The sequence below is a fragment of the Bradysia coprophila genome, unplaced genomic scaffold, assembly GCF_014529535.1.
Source record: "Bradysia coprophila strain Holo2 unplaced genomic scaffold, BU_Bcop_v1 contig_232, whole genome shotgun sequence".
Taxonomy (NCBI): domain Eukaryota; kingdom Metazoa; phylum Arthropoda; class Insecta; order Diptera; family Sciaridae; genus Bradysia; species Bradysia coprophila.
The window spans coordinates 10,252,662-10,267,107 of NW_023503493.1; the positions used below are offsets into that span (position 1 = coordinate 10,252,662).

Genomic DNA, 14,446 nt, shown 5'->3' on the forward strand with positions numbered 1-14,446 from the left:
TTTTTTTTTATTGATTCATGTTTACTGTAAAACGATCTACTCCGATATCAACTTTTTCTAAATCATTTTAAATTTTAAAACACTCAAACTACGAAATAGGATTTTCGCAACGTTATTTCTTAGTTTAACATTTCATCTTTACATAAAGTTCTTTCCTATGAAATCCCATCAATTTCACAGGATATTGGAAATTTATGGAAAACATTGGAAATATTTTCGTACATAGCTACCTCTTCAATTGTATTGTCCTCTTCAATTAAATTGTAAAAATACAATTCAAAGATATCTTGTCAAAGAGATCTGCATTACTCCAGTTGTTTGATTGTATCCTCGATTGTCGGTGCAGTTACTAAACAACAACAAGCAGCACAACAACCATAAAAATATACGTCAAAATCTGATGACATCAAATAAATTTATCTTTTAACGATAGATAAACGGAATATTTAGATTATATATGCGAAAAATGTCGTCAACTTTTCGACTTTCCATTTCTCGATGTATCGATTTCCACATATACATAAAACATTAAGGAAGAGACATAAAAAAAAGAAATAAAAGAAAAAGTTGAAGGAAATGTTGCATCAATTTAGATTTGTCGATCGAGACGTATACACAAAAAAAAGTCGAGGAAAACGAGTTACACAAAAAACCGAACTTGGTGTACAAAGAAATGAAACTGAAAACCAGCAGTTTTTCGTTGGAACCACTTTTAAAAACACCCCAGATGATATTTATTGTTTTCGAGAGCATATTATGGCCATGTCATTTATATTCAAAATTGTTATGTTTTTTGTGTTATAATTCTGGTTTGTATGGAGTGCTTCGGTATTTATACTTTTTTGTTGCGTTGTTGAAGCAATATTACAGTTTATTATTATTGGTTGCCGTCAGTTACAAGATTTTACCAAAGTAATTTAATTTGGACGACTGAATTTCGTTTCAAGTCAAAGACACGCTCGCCTTCATGACATTGCTGTACATTGCTGTTACATTTCATGCAGTTGTGAAAATGTATGTTGCAGTTTTTGTACCGCAAATAGAGAAAGTGCGGGTTCATGCATTTCATACTGCGAAAGGGAAACACCTGATTGAATTCAAGACTACAAACCTTCCACTTGTACTGGTACTGGTTGTAAATTCAAATTCTGCTTGTGTGAGTTCACTCTCACTGTTTTTTCTTCTTTATTTTTGCTATTATCATTCACACACTTTAGCAAGTGGACTTGACGCAAGTCCATAACTTTCCAACGAGGTTGAGAAACAACTTTTGGTTCACATGCAAGAGAAGCGCCACAGCCAATAATCTCTCTAGCAACCAAACTAGGAAAATTAAGGTGGTAAAACTGTACAGTGTATTCTGTCATAGAAAATTTTACACTTTTAAAACTATATTAGATGAAGTATAAGCAGCGATGTCATTTTTTGTGTTAAAAATTGTTGGACATGCACACACATACACATTTGCATATGTGTCAATGAAGAAATCATAATTTGCTCGTCGTATCAGTTAGTCGTTATCGAGCGGTCAAATGATTTAAATCGTAAAAGCGAAATCATAGTTTTGTTATCAGAGATAAATTCGATACAATAAATGAAATATGTAAATCGAATCCGTTTATGTTTTATTGTGGGAACACAACATTTTGGCGACGAGGATAAAAGACATTTTAATGAATTTTCTAAATTTCAATCGACAAATTTTGTGAAAAGTTCATTGTGTTGTCCGAACAATAAGTGTACATTTCAATGACACCTTGAAGACCCGTGTAGGTCAAGTTAAATGTGTTCAACGAATAACATTTTGTGCGTTTTTGGAACATTTTAATTTCATAAACATTTGACAATGACGGAAAACGAAAAGTTATTACAATTGTTGGCTGATCAAACGGTTGTTTTGCAAGAATTAGCGAAACAAATTGCGGTTAACAAACTGGATAACGACGCTCTACAAACGAATGCTGCACAACGATCCATGGATTTATTGGCAAATTCGCTTACCAGTTACATCCATGATCCACTCAGCAAATTTACATTCAGTACGTGGTATGCTCGTCATGAGGACGTATTTACGGTTGATGCAAAAAACCTTGACGATGCGGCTAAGGTACGATTATTGTTGCGTAAATTGGACGAGGATTCACATTCTAAGTACGTGAATTTCATTCTGCCGAAAAAATCAAACGAAAATTCATTGGAAGAGACAGTAAAGATATTAAAGCGCATGTTCGGTGAACCGGAATCATTGTTTAGCATCCGCTACAATTGCATGAAATTGGTAAAGAAATCATCCGACGACTTTATTGCTTTCGCCAGTATCGTTAACAAGGAATGTGAACGCTTCGATTTTGCCAAATTGACATCTGATCAGTTCAAATGTCTGATTTTTATTTGTGGACTGCCGACATGTGACAAAGAGTTTCGTACTCGTTTACTGATGAAATTGGAATCAGATGCAGCCTTGACCTTGGCTACGTTAACTGTCGAATGCAAACGTTTGATGGATCTCAAATTGGATGCCGAGCTGATTGCAAAAACTCCATCGGGCACATCCACGCCATATGTCAAGCAGATCAACGATAAAAGTAAGAAATCACCTAAAACCGTTGACAAAGCATCGTACAGCAAATCACCTGCTCAAGATTCATCGAAAAAAGTACCGTATCGTCCGTGCTGGCTGTGTGGAGCAAAACATTTCGTCAAGGAATGTACATATGTTAAACACCTTTGTCGTGATTGCAACAAGATTGGACACAAGGAAGGTTTTTGTGTTATCTCGCAACAAAAAAATCAGAGTCCGAACAAAGGAACGTCATCGTCCAAACAATGCAAACCAATTTTCACTGTTTCTAAAGTGGATCATACGGCAAAAAGGAAATACATCGTTGTACTCATCAACGGATGTCCCATACGACTTCAAGTGGATACGGCATCCGACGTTACTATCATCTCACGTGAGAACTACAAGAAATTGGGTCATCCTTCAGCGATTCATTGCACCGAACTAGCTCAAACTGCATCTGGTGGTCCGCTTTCGCTGGAAATTGAATTTGAATGCAAAATCTTATTCAATGACGTTGACACTACTGGCATTTGCTACGCGTCTCCGATGCGCACGATTTAAACGTAATTGGCAATGATTGGCTGGATTTGTTTGGATTATTTGACATTCCATTGAATTCCGTTTGTAACCAAATAATGAAAACGTCAGACTCCAGCAATCAACACGAGTTCATGGAAAATTTCCGGCAGACATTTTCATCAGTTTTTGATTCGACTTTGGGAACGTGCACTAAAACTCAAGTCACCTTACGTGTCAAACCTGATGCTAAGCCAATTTTCCGTCCGAAACGTCCAGTTGCTTACGCTGCTGTTCCTGTTGTTGAAGCAGAGCTGGATCGTTTACAACACTTGGGTGTCATCAGTCCCGTTTCATATTCCGAATGGGCTGCTCCAATTGTCACAACAAAGAAACCAAATGGGTCGATACAAATGTGCGCCGATTTTGCTACTGGTCTCAACGACGCGCTGGACACATACCATTATCCGCTTCCGACACCCGATTCGATTTTCGCTACGCTTAACGGTGGAAAATATTTTTCGAAAATCGATTTTGCTGACGCATACTTTCAACTCGTTGTGGACGAATCATCGAGAAAGTACATCACCATCAACACTCATCGGGGCCTATTTCAATTTAATCGCCTACCGTTTGGAGTGAAAATCGCTTCAGCCGTTTTTCAACAAATTGTTGACGCAATGATTGCTGGCTTGGACCGAACTTGTGGCTATCAGGATGACATTACGGTGAATGGTCGTACGATAGAAGAGCACAACCGTAATCTGATCGCACTCTTCGAACGAATCAAAGAATTTGGCTTCAGTATTCGGCATCACAAGTGTGAGTTCTTAATGACAGAAATCGAATTTCTTGGTTTTATTATAGATGAGCATGGTCGTCGTCCGAATCCGGCTAAGATTCAAGCAATTGTTGACATGCCTGAGCCACACGATGTTACCACCGTCAAGTCGTTTTTGGGTATGATAAATCATTATTCCAAGTTTGTCAAGGAAATGAAAAATTTACGTGCTCCATTGGATCGGTTGCTTTGCAAAGACGTTAAATTCGAATGGAATGATGAATGTCGTGAAGCATTCAACAAAGCAAAACAAATTCTACTTTCCGACCTGCTATTGGCTCACTATGATCCAAACGTACCCATCCGAGTTGCAGCTGATGCGTCGTCTCAAGGTCTTGGTGCTGTAATTCTTCATCGGTATGCAGACGGTTCCGAGAAAGCAATTGAGCATGCATCACGAAGTCTCACTCCAGCAGAACGCAACTATGGACAAATCGAAAGAGAGGCTTTATCCTTGGTCTTCGCAGTTCAAAAGTTCCATCGAATGATTTGGGGACGAAAATTTGTATTGGAAACCGATCACAAGCCATTGCTCGCAATATTTGGTTCAAAGAAGGGCATTCCGGTACATTCATCCAGTCGACTGCAGCGTTGGGCGATATCATTAATGTCATACGATTTCGACGTCGAATACGTCAAAACGGAAAAATTTGGTTATGCTGACGTTTTGTCTCGTCTTATTGCCAATCACCAATCGCCTTTGGAACCGATCATCGTTTCTTCAGTTCGCATTATGGAGGACTCGATCAATCGAATTTTGGTGGATGCGATACGTACCTTACCTGTCACTGCCGAAATGGTTGCCCATGAAACGTTGAAGATGAATTGCTCATTTCCGTGAGTAATTTCCTGAAATCGAATTGGCCGACACATCTTGAAGATGAAACGTTAAAGGTTTTTTATAATCGTCGTGAATCGTTGTGTGAAATGGATGGTTGCCTATTATTCAATGAACGAGTCGTCATTCCTTTATCGTTACAGAAGGAAATTCTTCAACGACTGCACGTTGCTCATCCAGGCATTGTTCGTATGAAGGCTTTGGCTCGAAGCTACGTGTATTGGCCAAACATTGATAAAGACATTACTGAATACGTGCAAAGTTGTTCCCGATGCGCCAGTACAGCGAAAGCACCCATTAAAGCAACATTATCGTCTTGGCCAAAGGCATCGAATGTATGGTCTCGTGTACACATCGATTTCGCTGGTGAATTTCAGGGTCACTACTATTTTGTCGTGGTCGATTCCTACTCAAAATGGCCTGAAATATTCGTCATCACTAACACAACTTCAGCAGTCGCGATTTCCAAATTACGTGAAATCAATGCTCGCTTCGGCAACATGTCGATTTTGGTATCTGATAATGGACCAGCGTTTATTTCGGAAGAATTTGCTGATTATTGCAAATCGGAAGGCATTTATCACATCCGAACACCAGTTTACCATGCACAATCGAATGGGCAAGCCGAACGATTTGTCGATACTTTCAAACGAGCACTCAAGAAAGCTAAGGGAGAGGAAAGTATACCCAACGTCCTTCAAACATTTCTTCAGCGTTATCGCATGACGCCAAACGCTCAATTACCAGCAAACTGTAGCCCAGCCGAAGTCATGCTTGGACGAAAAATACATTCAACTTTAGATTTGGTTAAACCGAGAGCAAAATTCGACATCGTCCGTGACAGTAAAATGGAACATCAATTCAACGTCAAACATGGAGCGAAAAATCGTATTTTCTATCCGAATCAGAAAGTTTACATTCGTGATTTTCGAGACAAGAAAATCATTTGGACACCAGCCGTTATCATCGAACGATCTGGCACAGTGGTCTACAATGTCGAATGTGATGGAAATATCTGGCGTCGTCATGCTAATCAAATCCGAGTCAGGTACGAATACGAAAATGAGGAATCAAGTCCAACGTTAAGTTTGTTGTATGATACGTTTGATACTGCACCGCAAATTGGATCATCGCTACCACATCACATTGCACCACAGACCAACGAAAATTTACATGAACCTCCAGCATCATCAATTCCACTTATTCCAACCCGACCACAACGTAACCGTCACCCACCAATCCGTACAGATTTTTCACGATCAGTTAAGGGGCGATATTTGGATCTTTAATGCGTTTGTTATTTTAAGGGGGGAGATGTTGGATATGCACACACATACACATTTGCATATGTGTCAATGAAGAAATCATAATTTGCTCGTCGTATCAGTTAGTCGTTATCGAGCGGTCAAATGATTTAAATCGTAAAAGCGAAATCATAGTTTTGTTATCAGAGATAAATTCGATACAATAAATGAAATATGTAAATCGAATCCGTTTATGTTTTATTGTGGGAACACAACAAAAATATTTCGCCTCGATTAACCATTTCGGTGTTCCAAAATGTTTAATTTCTGATAGTGACGTGTTCTTTTGTGTGTTGCTCCGCTACTTTGGTGTGCAAAAATGAGATAAAGTTTAAAATTTGTCTTTTTCGTGTGACGTCAATATTGCTTTAAAAAATTGCGCGGCACGGCAACTCTATTACATAAAATGTCAGTTTCACATTTGTCAAAATAAGGTGGTATTTTGACTGCGTCAAAACGAAGTTTGGTTGCTGGAGAGGGTATTGGTGAAAGCGCGTAATTCAGTATTCCATAAAGGCCTCATTGAATTCAACTCATTGCCGAGTGAAGTGAAGAAGTAGAAGAGTGGGGGAGTTTTTAATAGTAAATAGTTATTTGAAGGACGTCAGCATAAATTTGTGATTTTTAAGGGGAGACGAAAGTTGATTTGAAATTGACTGAAAAGTGTGACTTTTGCTGTAGTCCTTTTTTTCTGTGATTTTAAATCACTGATTTATGTAAACTGTATTTTCATGTGTCGGGGCCGAAAATGAGGGAGTTTCGATATTTTTCTCAGGTTTTCGACCCCTTACATGAAATTTTTTTTGACTATTATAACTATTATTATAACTATTATAATAGCAAATTAGCTAAATAAATGATTATCTTAACTAAGGAAGATGGAATATTGGGGAAAGTATCAGAGTTTTGCGAACAGAATACGGGTGAAATGACCAAAGATGGGAAAATGTTTCAATTTCGGGGGTTTAAACTCTTTTTTTTCGAAATGTATTGCCGATGGAAAGTTGGTGTCGTCAAAAAAGTTTTGGGAATAGAAGACCGTGGCAAATATGCAAAATGTCGGACAGTTAGAATGCTTTTTTTTTCTTTATATATTTCATTCATTGAAAATCGACATACAAATGTAATACGATAGTACGTTTACAAACAGTTCAAAGGTGCTATTCTAAAATACTTATAAACTAGGCCCCATCTTTTGGATGGGTCAGATCCCTTGACTGATTGACTACTTTTCTCAAGAAGATTTTTGTAATCCGAGCAAAAAAAATCACTCTAAAAGTACATAAAAGTATACTAGGGTATGCGTACCGTACTTTCGATACAAAATACGTATATGAGAAATTCCAGCACTTGACCATATACTGGTTCATACGTATTTTCAGTACTTAAGAGGCATCGATGATTTGCTGAAAAGTATACATTTGGGTGATTTTTAAATACCGTCTCTTGGTAATCTATTTCCACCAGATTCATTTTTCAAGTATGTACAACCGCAATAACGACCACGAATGTGTCAGCTTTCAACATAAAATAGATTTGGTTGTAGCAATTTGACCAACCCTGAGAAAACTGGGCAGTTTATGAAAATTTCGTTACACTGATCACTTTTTTCAGAACTGGTCAAGTGACTACAACCAAATCTACTTTCTGTTGAAAGCTAATACATTCGTGGTCGTTATTGCGGTCGTGTGTTTTGAAAAAAGGATTCTGATGAAAAGATATAATCAAAAAGGCAGCACGAGATACGCAAATGTAGGATACAATTTTAGCTAAGCATCGATGTCTCTTAAGTTTTATTGTCTTCTAGCAGACCCTGGAAAGAGGCGAATTTCTTGCTTATATATTGAATAAAAATTAAACTCGTGTGATTACGGCCCTCGCTTCGCTCTGGCCGCAAAGTTCACACTCGTCCAAACTTTAATTTTTTTCTTATCATCGATATAAAGATATTACACACACAAAATTTTGGAATAAATCCTAGAATATTACTCCAGTATATTCCATTAACGAGCTTAACCCAAAAATATCTTTCTTAGGAGGATAATTGTCTTTTGTGGACCATTAAGAATTACTCAACTAATAACACGATAATATGATGATACAAAAATTCTTTTAGGAATATCTCTGAGATCCCCCACTGTCATAGCCCAACTTTGAACTTATCCTCGGAAATGGAATTCTCCGTCGAATAAAAACAGTTTTTGAAATCCGTTGAGGATTACGTCAAGTTATTGTGTTATCTAGGAACGAGACAAAAATTCTTTTGGGAATATCTCTAAGATCACCAGCACGTTACGACCCATCTTCGAACGTAGCCTTCGTAATTTTATTCCCTGTCAAATAAAAAAAAAGTTTTTGGAAATCTGTCGAAAACTACTCGAGTTATCGTGTTATCAAAGGACGAGACAAAAATTCTTTTGGGAATATCTCTAAGAACACGCGACCGTAATAGCCCATGTTCGAACTTAACCTCATTAATTCAATTCCCCGTCGATTAAAAAAAAGTTTTTGGAAATCCGTTGAAAGCTACTCGAGTTATCGTGGAATCAAGCGACCAGACAAAAATTCTTTTGAGAATATCTCTAAGATCACCCGACCGTAATAGCCCATCTTCGAACTTAACCTCATTAATTCAATTCCCCGTCGGTAAAAAAAAAGTTTTTGGAAATCCGTTGAAAGCTACTCGAGTTATCGTGGAATCAAGCGACCAGACAAAAATTCTTTTGAGAATATCTCTAAGATCACCCGACCGTAATAGCCCATCTTCGAACTTAACCTCATTAATTCAATTCCCCGTCGATTAAAAAAAAAGTTTTTGGAAATCCGTTGAAAATTACTCAAGTTATCGTGTTATCAACGAATCATCAAAGTGTGACAAACATTTTCTGTATTTAAGGTTTTTGGTCATACATTCATGCATTTTCAATCATAGTAGTGATCATTGTGTGACAAACATTTTAGGGTGTTTATCATCCATAAGACCCATGACTTTCAGTCAAGGGAATTAAATGTAAAATAGTTAAACTCAGAGAATGAAAAAATGTTAATTAAAAACTAATTCACGGCAATAAAGGAAGATTTTAGCAAAATCAAAAATTAAAATTAGGGAAAGATTTATAAGGAAGGATAGCGGATCAATGTCCAAGTGAAAAGTCAAAAATGGCAGTAACAATGCAGCTCCGGGTATGCAAAACTAATGTGGTATTGGCCATTCACACGAAAAATAAAAGTAATAACAAAGATGATGATTCAAAATACTGTATAGCCTCTAGTAGGAACGCCTTTAGTTTACGAAAGAATGATGAAGGCCGTGCTGAATCTCTAATTTCCACCGGCAGCACATTAAACAAAGTGGGTCCAGCGAATTGAAGAGAGCGTTCCCCATGCTCAGAGCTTATACCAGGCCGCTGGAGAAGATACACCACGTATTGTAACGAATAAAGTTACCGGAAAAGATTAGGGAGTGATGCTTAAGGTCATTCAGACAACAGAAAGTATACTTCTTATACGCAGAGTTCATGAAACATACGAAATCTAATAAATTCACTTTAAAACTTAGTTCACCACCTTTGCGCATGAGAAGAACCGAATTAAATTCACCACACTTGGTTTGAGTCCACATTCAGCCACATTAAATCAACCATCATAACATTAATTATGCTTAGAGTACGTTAGTAAGTACGTTACTTAATAGACAATACCCTCTCTAGCAACCAAACTACCTTTATTAAGGTGGTGAAAGAATCAAGTAGCCTTTGGAATTTACATATACATTACAGTGTAGTCAGTCAAAATGTAGAATTCTGTTTGTAGAATACAAAGAAAAAAGGTGTGAATTTGACACAGAGAGCTGAGAGTTTGTTTGCTAGAGAGAGGATTACTATAGAACATAAACATCAATGCTGTCACGAAACTAAAACGGGTTACAAATGAAAATTATTACGATATGATCAGGTGCGACGTACAAAAAAAGAACATCGAAAACTATATCGTTGCAATCAAACAACACCATTTAATAGGAAGTAACAATATGCACAAATTGATCTATTCTCTCAGAACCTAATATTTAAGAATTAATTTCCAAAAATTCCCTTTTTTTCTTTGCAATTACACAGTTTTTAAATGTTTTTGAACTTGTCTTGATGTTTTACGAGCAATTTAATAATGAAAAAAATGGGAATTTTACGAAATAATTCTCAAACATTAGGCTCCTCATCGAATGAACTACTCAGTTTGTGCAGAAGGCGCTCTTTATAATTCAAAACTAACAAATATCTAGTAGTGTTAGTAGTAGTTAGTAGATTGTCCATGTATTCAACAACACACTTTAAAGTTTCCGGAAGAGATGAAAAATGCGTTCTTTGACTGATTTAATTCCACGTTTTGAGCACCCGGCAGCAAGACCGCGTCGAATACGCGAAAAGTTAGATAACAGTAAATGAAATAAAATTTCCATGAAAAATACGATTGCACTTACACCCCAGCCATAAATAACAAATATTGGGAAATCAGAAGGTTCTTCATTATAGGGTAGATTGGGTGCAGATAGATAGTGAAAAACTACTTCTTCTCTAAGTAATTTGTCTCGGTCCTCTACGTTGCCTGTAAATGGTGCAGCAGCGGTAAATCGTGTCCATCTCTCAATCAATCCGGCACATTGAAGCCGACTAATTATATCATTCATGCGATCAGCAAATGGAAACGCATCGTTTACGCGATATGCATATAAACTTTCGTCGAGGTACACATCAGAAATGTGAAAGCCTCTAACGCCAAGCTTTTCTTCGGTTTGCTCTTTTTCTTTCCAAAAATTCTCCGACTCAGAAAATATGCCGGAAAAACGTCCGCGAAGTCGGCTCTTATATGTATAACTGTTTGATGCTTCTTTACGTCCTTTGTAAGTAGTCAGGCTTCGAAACATATCCTGCAAATCATCCAAGTCTGGATAAATCATGATGTTACTTTTGTAAATATCCTCCAACGTATTGATTTGAGGTTGCATGACTGGTTGAATGAGATAGCTTTGCAAGATGGACATAAAGCCATTGACAAATATAAATCCGGCGAAGGTTAGTGGTACGAGTAGACAAATTTCCGAAAGAGACCGCATCTGATAGGTTATAAACCCGTTCTCATTCATTAGGAGATACAAAATGTCTGATCCGCTTTTGAACAAATTGGCCTCTTTGTCGTCCTTGTGTCGAATCAACGTCAATAGGACTATAGTCAAAGCGATAGTGAAGATAATGTAAATGAATACATTGGTGGACGTGAACAATTGTAGATAAGCTAAAAACTCAGGGTATGGTTTAGATTTCGGCACTATCATCACTGTTTTGTCCTTGAAAATGGGATAGATAATGACATTTGACACTCTTGGTTGTGATATTTGTATTGGTTGTACGTTCGTATCGAAATCAATCTCGGAATTTTCCAGAAAGTTATTATTCCATTCCTCGTCGTTAGCCCAAGCGCCGGACTCATAATAAACCATGTTGGCCGAAGCATTCATGCCTGTAAATAAGACTCGCAACAATGGGTCATAATAGATACGTCCATCATATGTTACGTTAAGCGGATGCCGTTGAAAGTTGCTATTTTGACTAAGAAATAGTTTGTCAAAATCACTGACAGTAACATTCAACACACGAAACGTTCCGAAAGGATTGAAAGCAAACAAATTCAAAACGTTTACAGACTCGGACGATTCACCGTAACAAGCAACGAATATGTTGATGATTCTACAATCAAAAAACCACTTGAACAATTCCAATAGATCGTCATTCGAAATTGAGTGTGCAAAAAATAGTCCGATTTTCATGTCGAGCTTCAATCGTTGAATTTCCTTTACTCGCTCCAGCAAGTTGTCGAACTCTTTTCGCATTATTTTTGGTCGGAATTTTCCGAGACCGACTATCGTGAATGGATTTGTGCTTCGGATTTGTTTTACATTACTCCATCGGGTGGGATTATTCTGATGGACAAATACACTTTGTGGTATTAATGGCACTTGTCTTCCTACAGTTATAAAACGGTTGATGTCTGCAGATGAATCCATTAACATCACGTTGTGGTCGAAGTTGTAGCGGTCGTTCAATATGTTTATAACAGAACTTTCCTGATATTCACTAGCAGAAATGCTTGCCAATAACCTTAGGGCTATTGATACAGTCGTCATTATTCTTTACGAGTCAGACACAGTTTACAGCTGCACTCATAGCTATCTAGTAAGACCACTTAAAATAGACAGTTGAGTGATTCTCTGTCTATGTAATGTGCAATTAATTATTAACATCCAGCAACGTTCACTGAACACTAATCAACTATTGAGCCTTGATGTATCGATTTTATTTAATAGATTTGTAAATACATTTAGTAACAATTATCAATCAATGGATTGCAACATTGTAATTAGCAAACACGGCAGTTTTCGGAGAAAAGACCGCCCATATTAGAGGACTGTATAATAAAGAGTGTATATGAAACGTATAATGTAATAATGCAATACCCTCTCTAGCAACCTAATGCTTAGTTTCCTCTTACCAAAAAAGTACTCTGTGTGAGAGACAAAATTATTTTTTTTTAATTTTTCCTTTGTTTATTTGACAGATCGCTCTCTCACGGCTCTCTCACGGAGTACTTTTTGTTGTGTGGAATGGACACTTAACTATTTATTTAGGTGGTAAAAATGGAACGTAGCCTTTGTATTTTACATGTAAAATTGGAAATTAGTCAACAGTCGGAATAAATCCGAAGTGGATTTGTGCTTCAAGAAATAAGGTGGTACTTTGACTGCGTCAAAACTAAGTTTGTCTGCCAGAGAGAATACTGAATAATACTTCGAACGAATGGTTACATACGCTTCTCCTCTTACTAATTACTAGTTTCGTTTTTTTTTTGTTATAGTTTAAATGCAGAGGTGTCTTTGTCGAATTATTGACAGGGCTGTGTGAAACGGAGAGATACGTGTGGTAGCTCATTTTCAAGGTAAAGGGTCAAAGGTTATGGCGTAGTTAGATTTTCCGAATTTTCCAAATCGTTTAAGAGTTTTCCGACTTTTCCTCAAATTTATGTTTTAAATTTAAGGTTAAAGTTAAATAATTTCTTAAATATGTTCCAAAGTAAAAAAAATGTTTTTAGTAATATTATTCTCTATATCATTTGCTACAATTTTGCCGAAGAAAGTATAATTGTATTTTACAAAGTGTGGGCGTCACATTAATTTTTCATGAAAAAAATCCATGGTTTTGCATAGAATTTTTACACCGATTTTTTGGTCAAAATTGTTTTCTTTTGTTTTCTTGTTTAGATTGCTTTGAAATTGTAAGAAATACGTAGAAACACAAAATTTACGTCTTTCAACATTTTTAAAATGTCATTTTTGTCCATTTTTCAATTACAGTTTACGATTTCTTCGTCTTCAGGGAAATTTGAACCACCCTAACATACCTGTGAAGGAGTATGAAATACAAAAATGACTTTTTTAGCTTTCTCCTTTAGCTAGCGAATCGTTTTGGAGTTGTGTTTAAATATTGCACGTAATTCATATGACAAATAAAAAACACATTTTCAAGTGATTCAACAAACTCCCCGCGAAAACTTGACTTTTCTGTCATTGTGACGTAAATTAGAGTCAAACCACATCGAAACTTTTTGTCATAAAGGGACAGTTGACATTTTTGACATCTGAAAAATTTCGTCACAGCCTCAATTGAAAACGTGAATTGTACACAAAACTTGTCTTTAAACATTTAATTTTGAACAATTTTACAGTGTTATAGTAGCCTTATTGTAATATTTACGATAATACTGCAATATTATTCAAAATTAATTGTTTAAAGAGAAGTTTTGTGTACAGTTCACGTTTTCAATTGAGGTTATAACGAAATTTTTCAGATGTCAAAAATGACAATGTCAAAAATGTCAATGTCAAAACTGTCACTTCACGACAGAAAATTTCGATGTGGTTTGACTCTTATACTCGACCATAGCACTGTCAAGCACCGAAGCTGACTTTGTCATCACTCAATTAGAAGGCCAAACACACACCTGTTGACTATTTATGGCTATCAAAAATGATGTATGAAAAAAAATAGCCAACTTTGATCGGTGCAGTCCTCTATTTGAGTGACGTCAACTTGACACAATAACGAAGCCGAACGTCGTCGAAAACGAAAACGACCATTGCTCGCAAGAGGCTTGCTTTGAATTCACTGTGCGAGGTCGGCGTTGAATCTCTTTCCTGTTTTTGTTATCCATAAGGACAAAAACACACGAGCAATTCTGCGTTGACGTGATCGATAATTATGCTACGTAACAATGAAAGACGCATAATTGTCGATCTAAGCAACCAAAATTGTTCCATAATGTTTTCGGTCTACCGT

General features: G+C 36.8%; 2 protein-coding genes and 1 pseudogene across 2 annotated transcripts; 2 read left to right on the forward strand and 1 right to left on the reverse strand.

The window, feature by feature from the left end:
• Window positions 1-1,846: 1,846 nt before the first annotated feature.
• Window positions 1,847-3,124, forward strand: LOC119077205 (uncharacterized protein K02A2.6-like). Its single transcript, XM_037184388.1, has one exon. It carries the CDS (start codon window positions 1,847-1,849, stop codon window positions 3,122-3,124), a length of 1,278 nt encoding a protein of 425 aa, XP_037040283.1.
• Window positions 3,125-3,747: 623 nt separating this feature from the next.
• On the forward strand, window positions 3,748-6,155 carry LOC119076513 (annotated as a pseudogene).
• A 4,234-nt stretch (window positions 6,156-10,389) lies between these two features.
• Window positions 10,390-11,556, reverse strand: LOC119077206. The gene has a single exon (XM_037184389.1). It carries the CDS (start codon window positions 11,554-11,556, stop codon window positions 10,390-10,392), a length of 1,167 nt encoding a protein of 388 aa, XP_037040284.1.
• Between the last annotated feature and the right edge of the window lie 2,890 nt (window positions 11,557-14,446).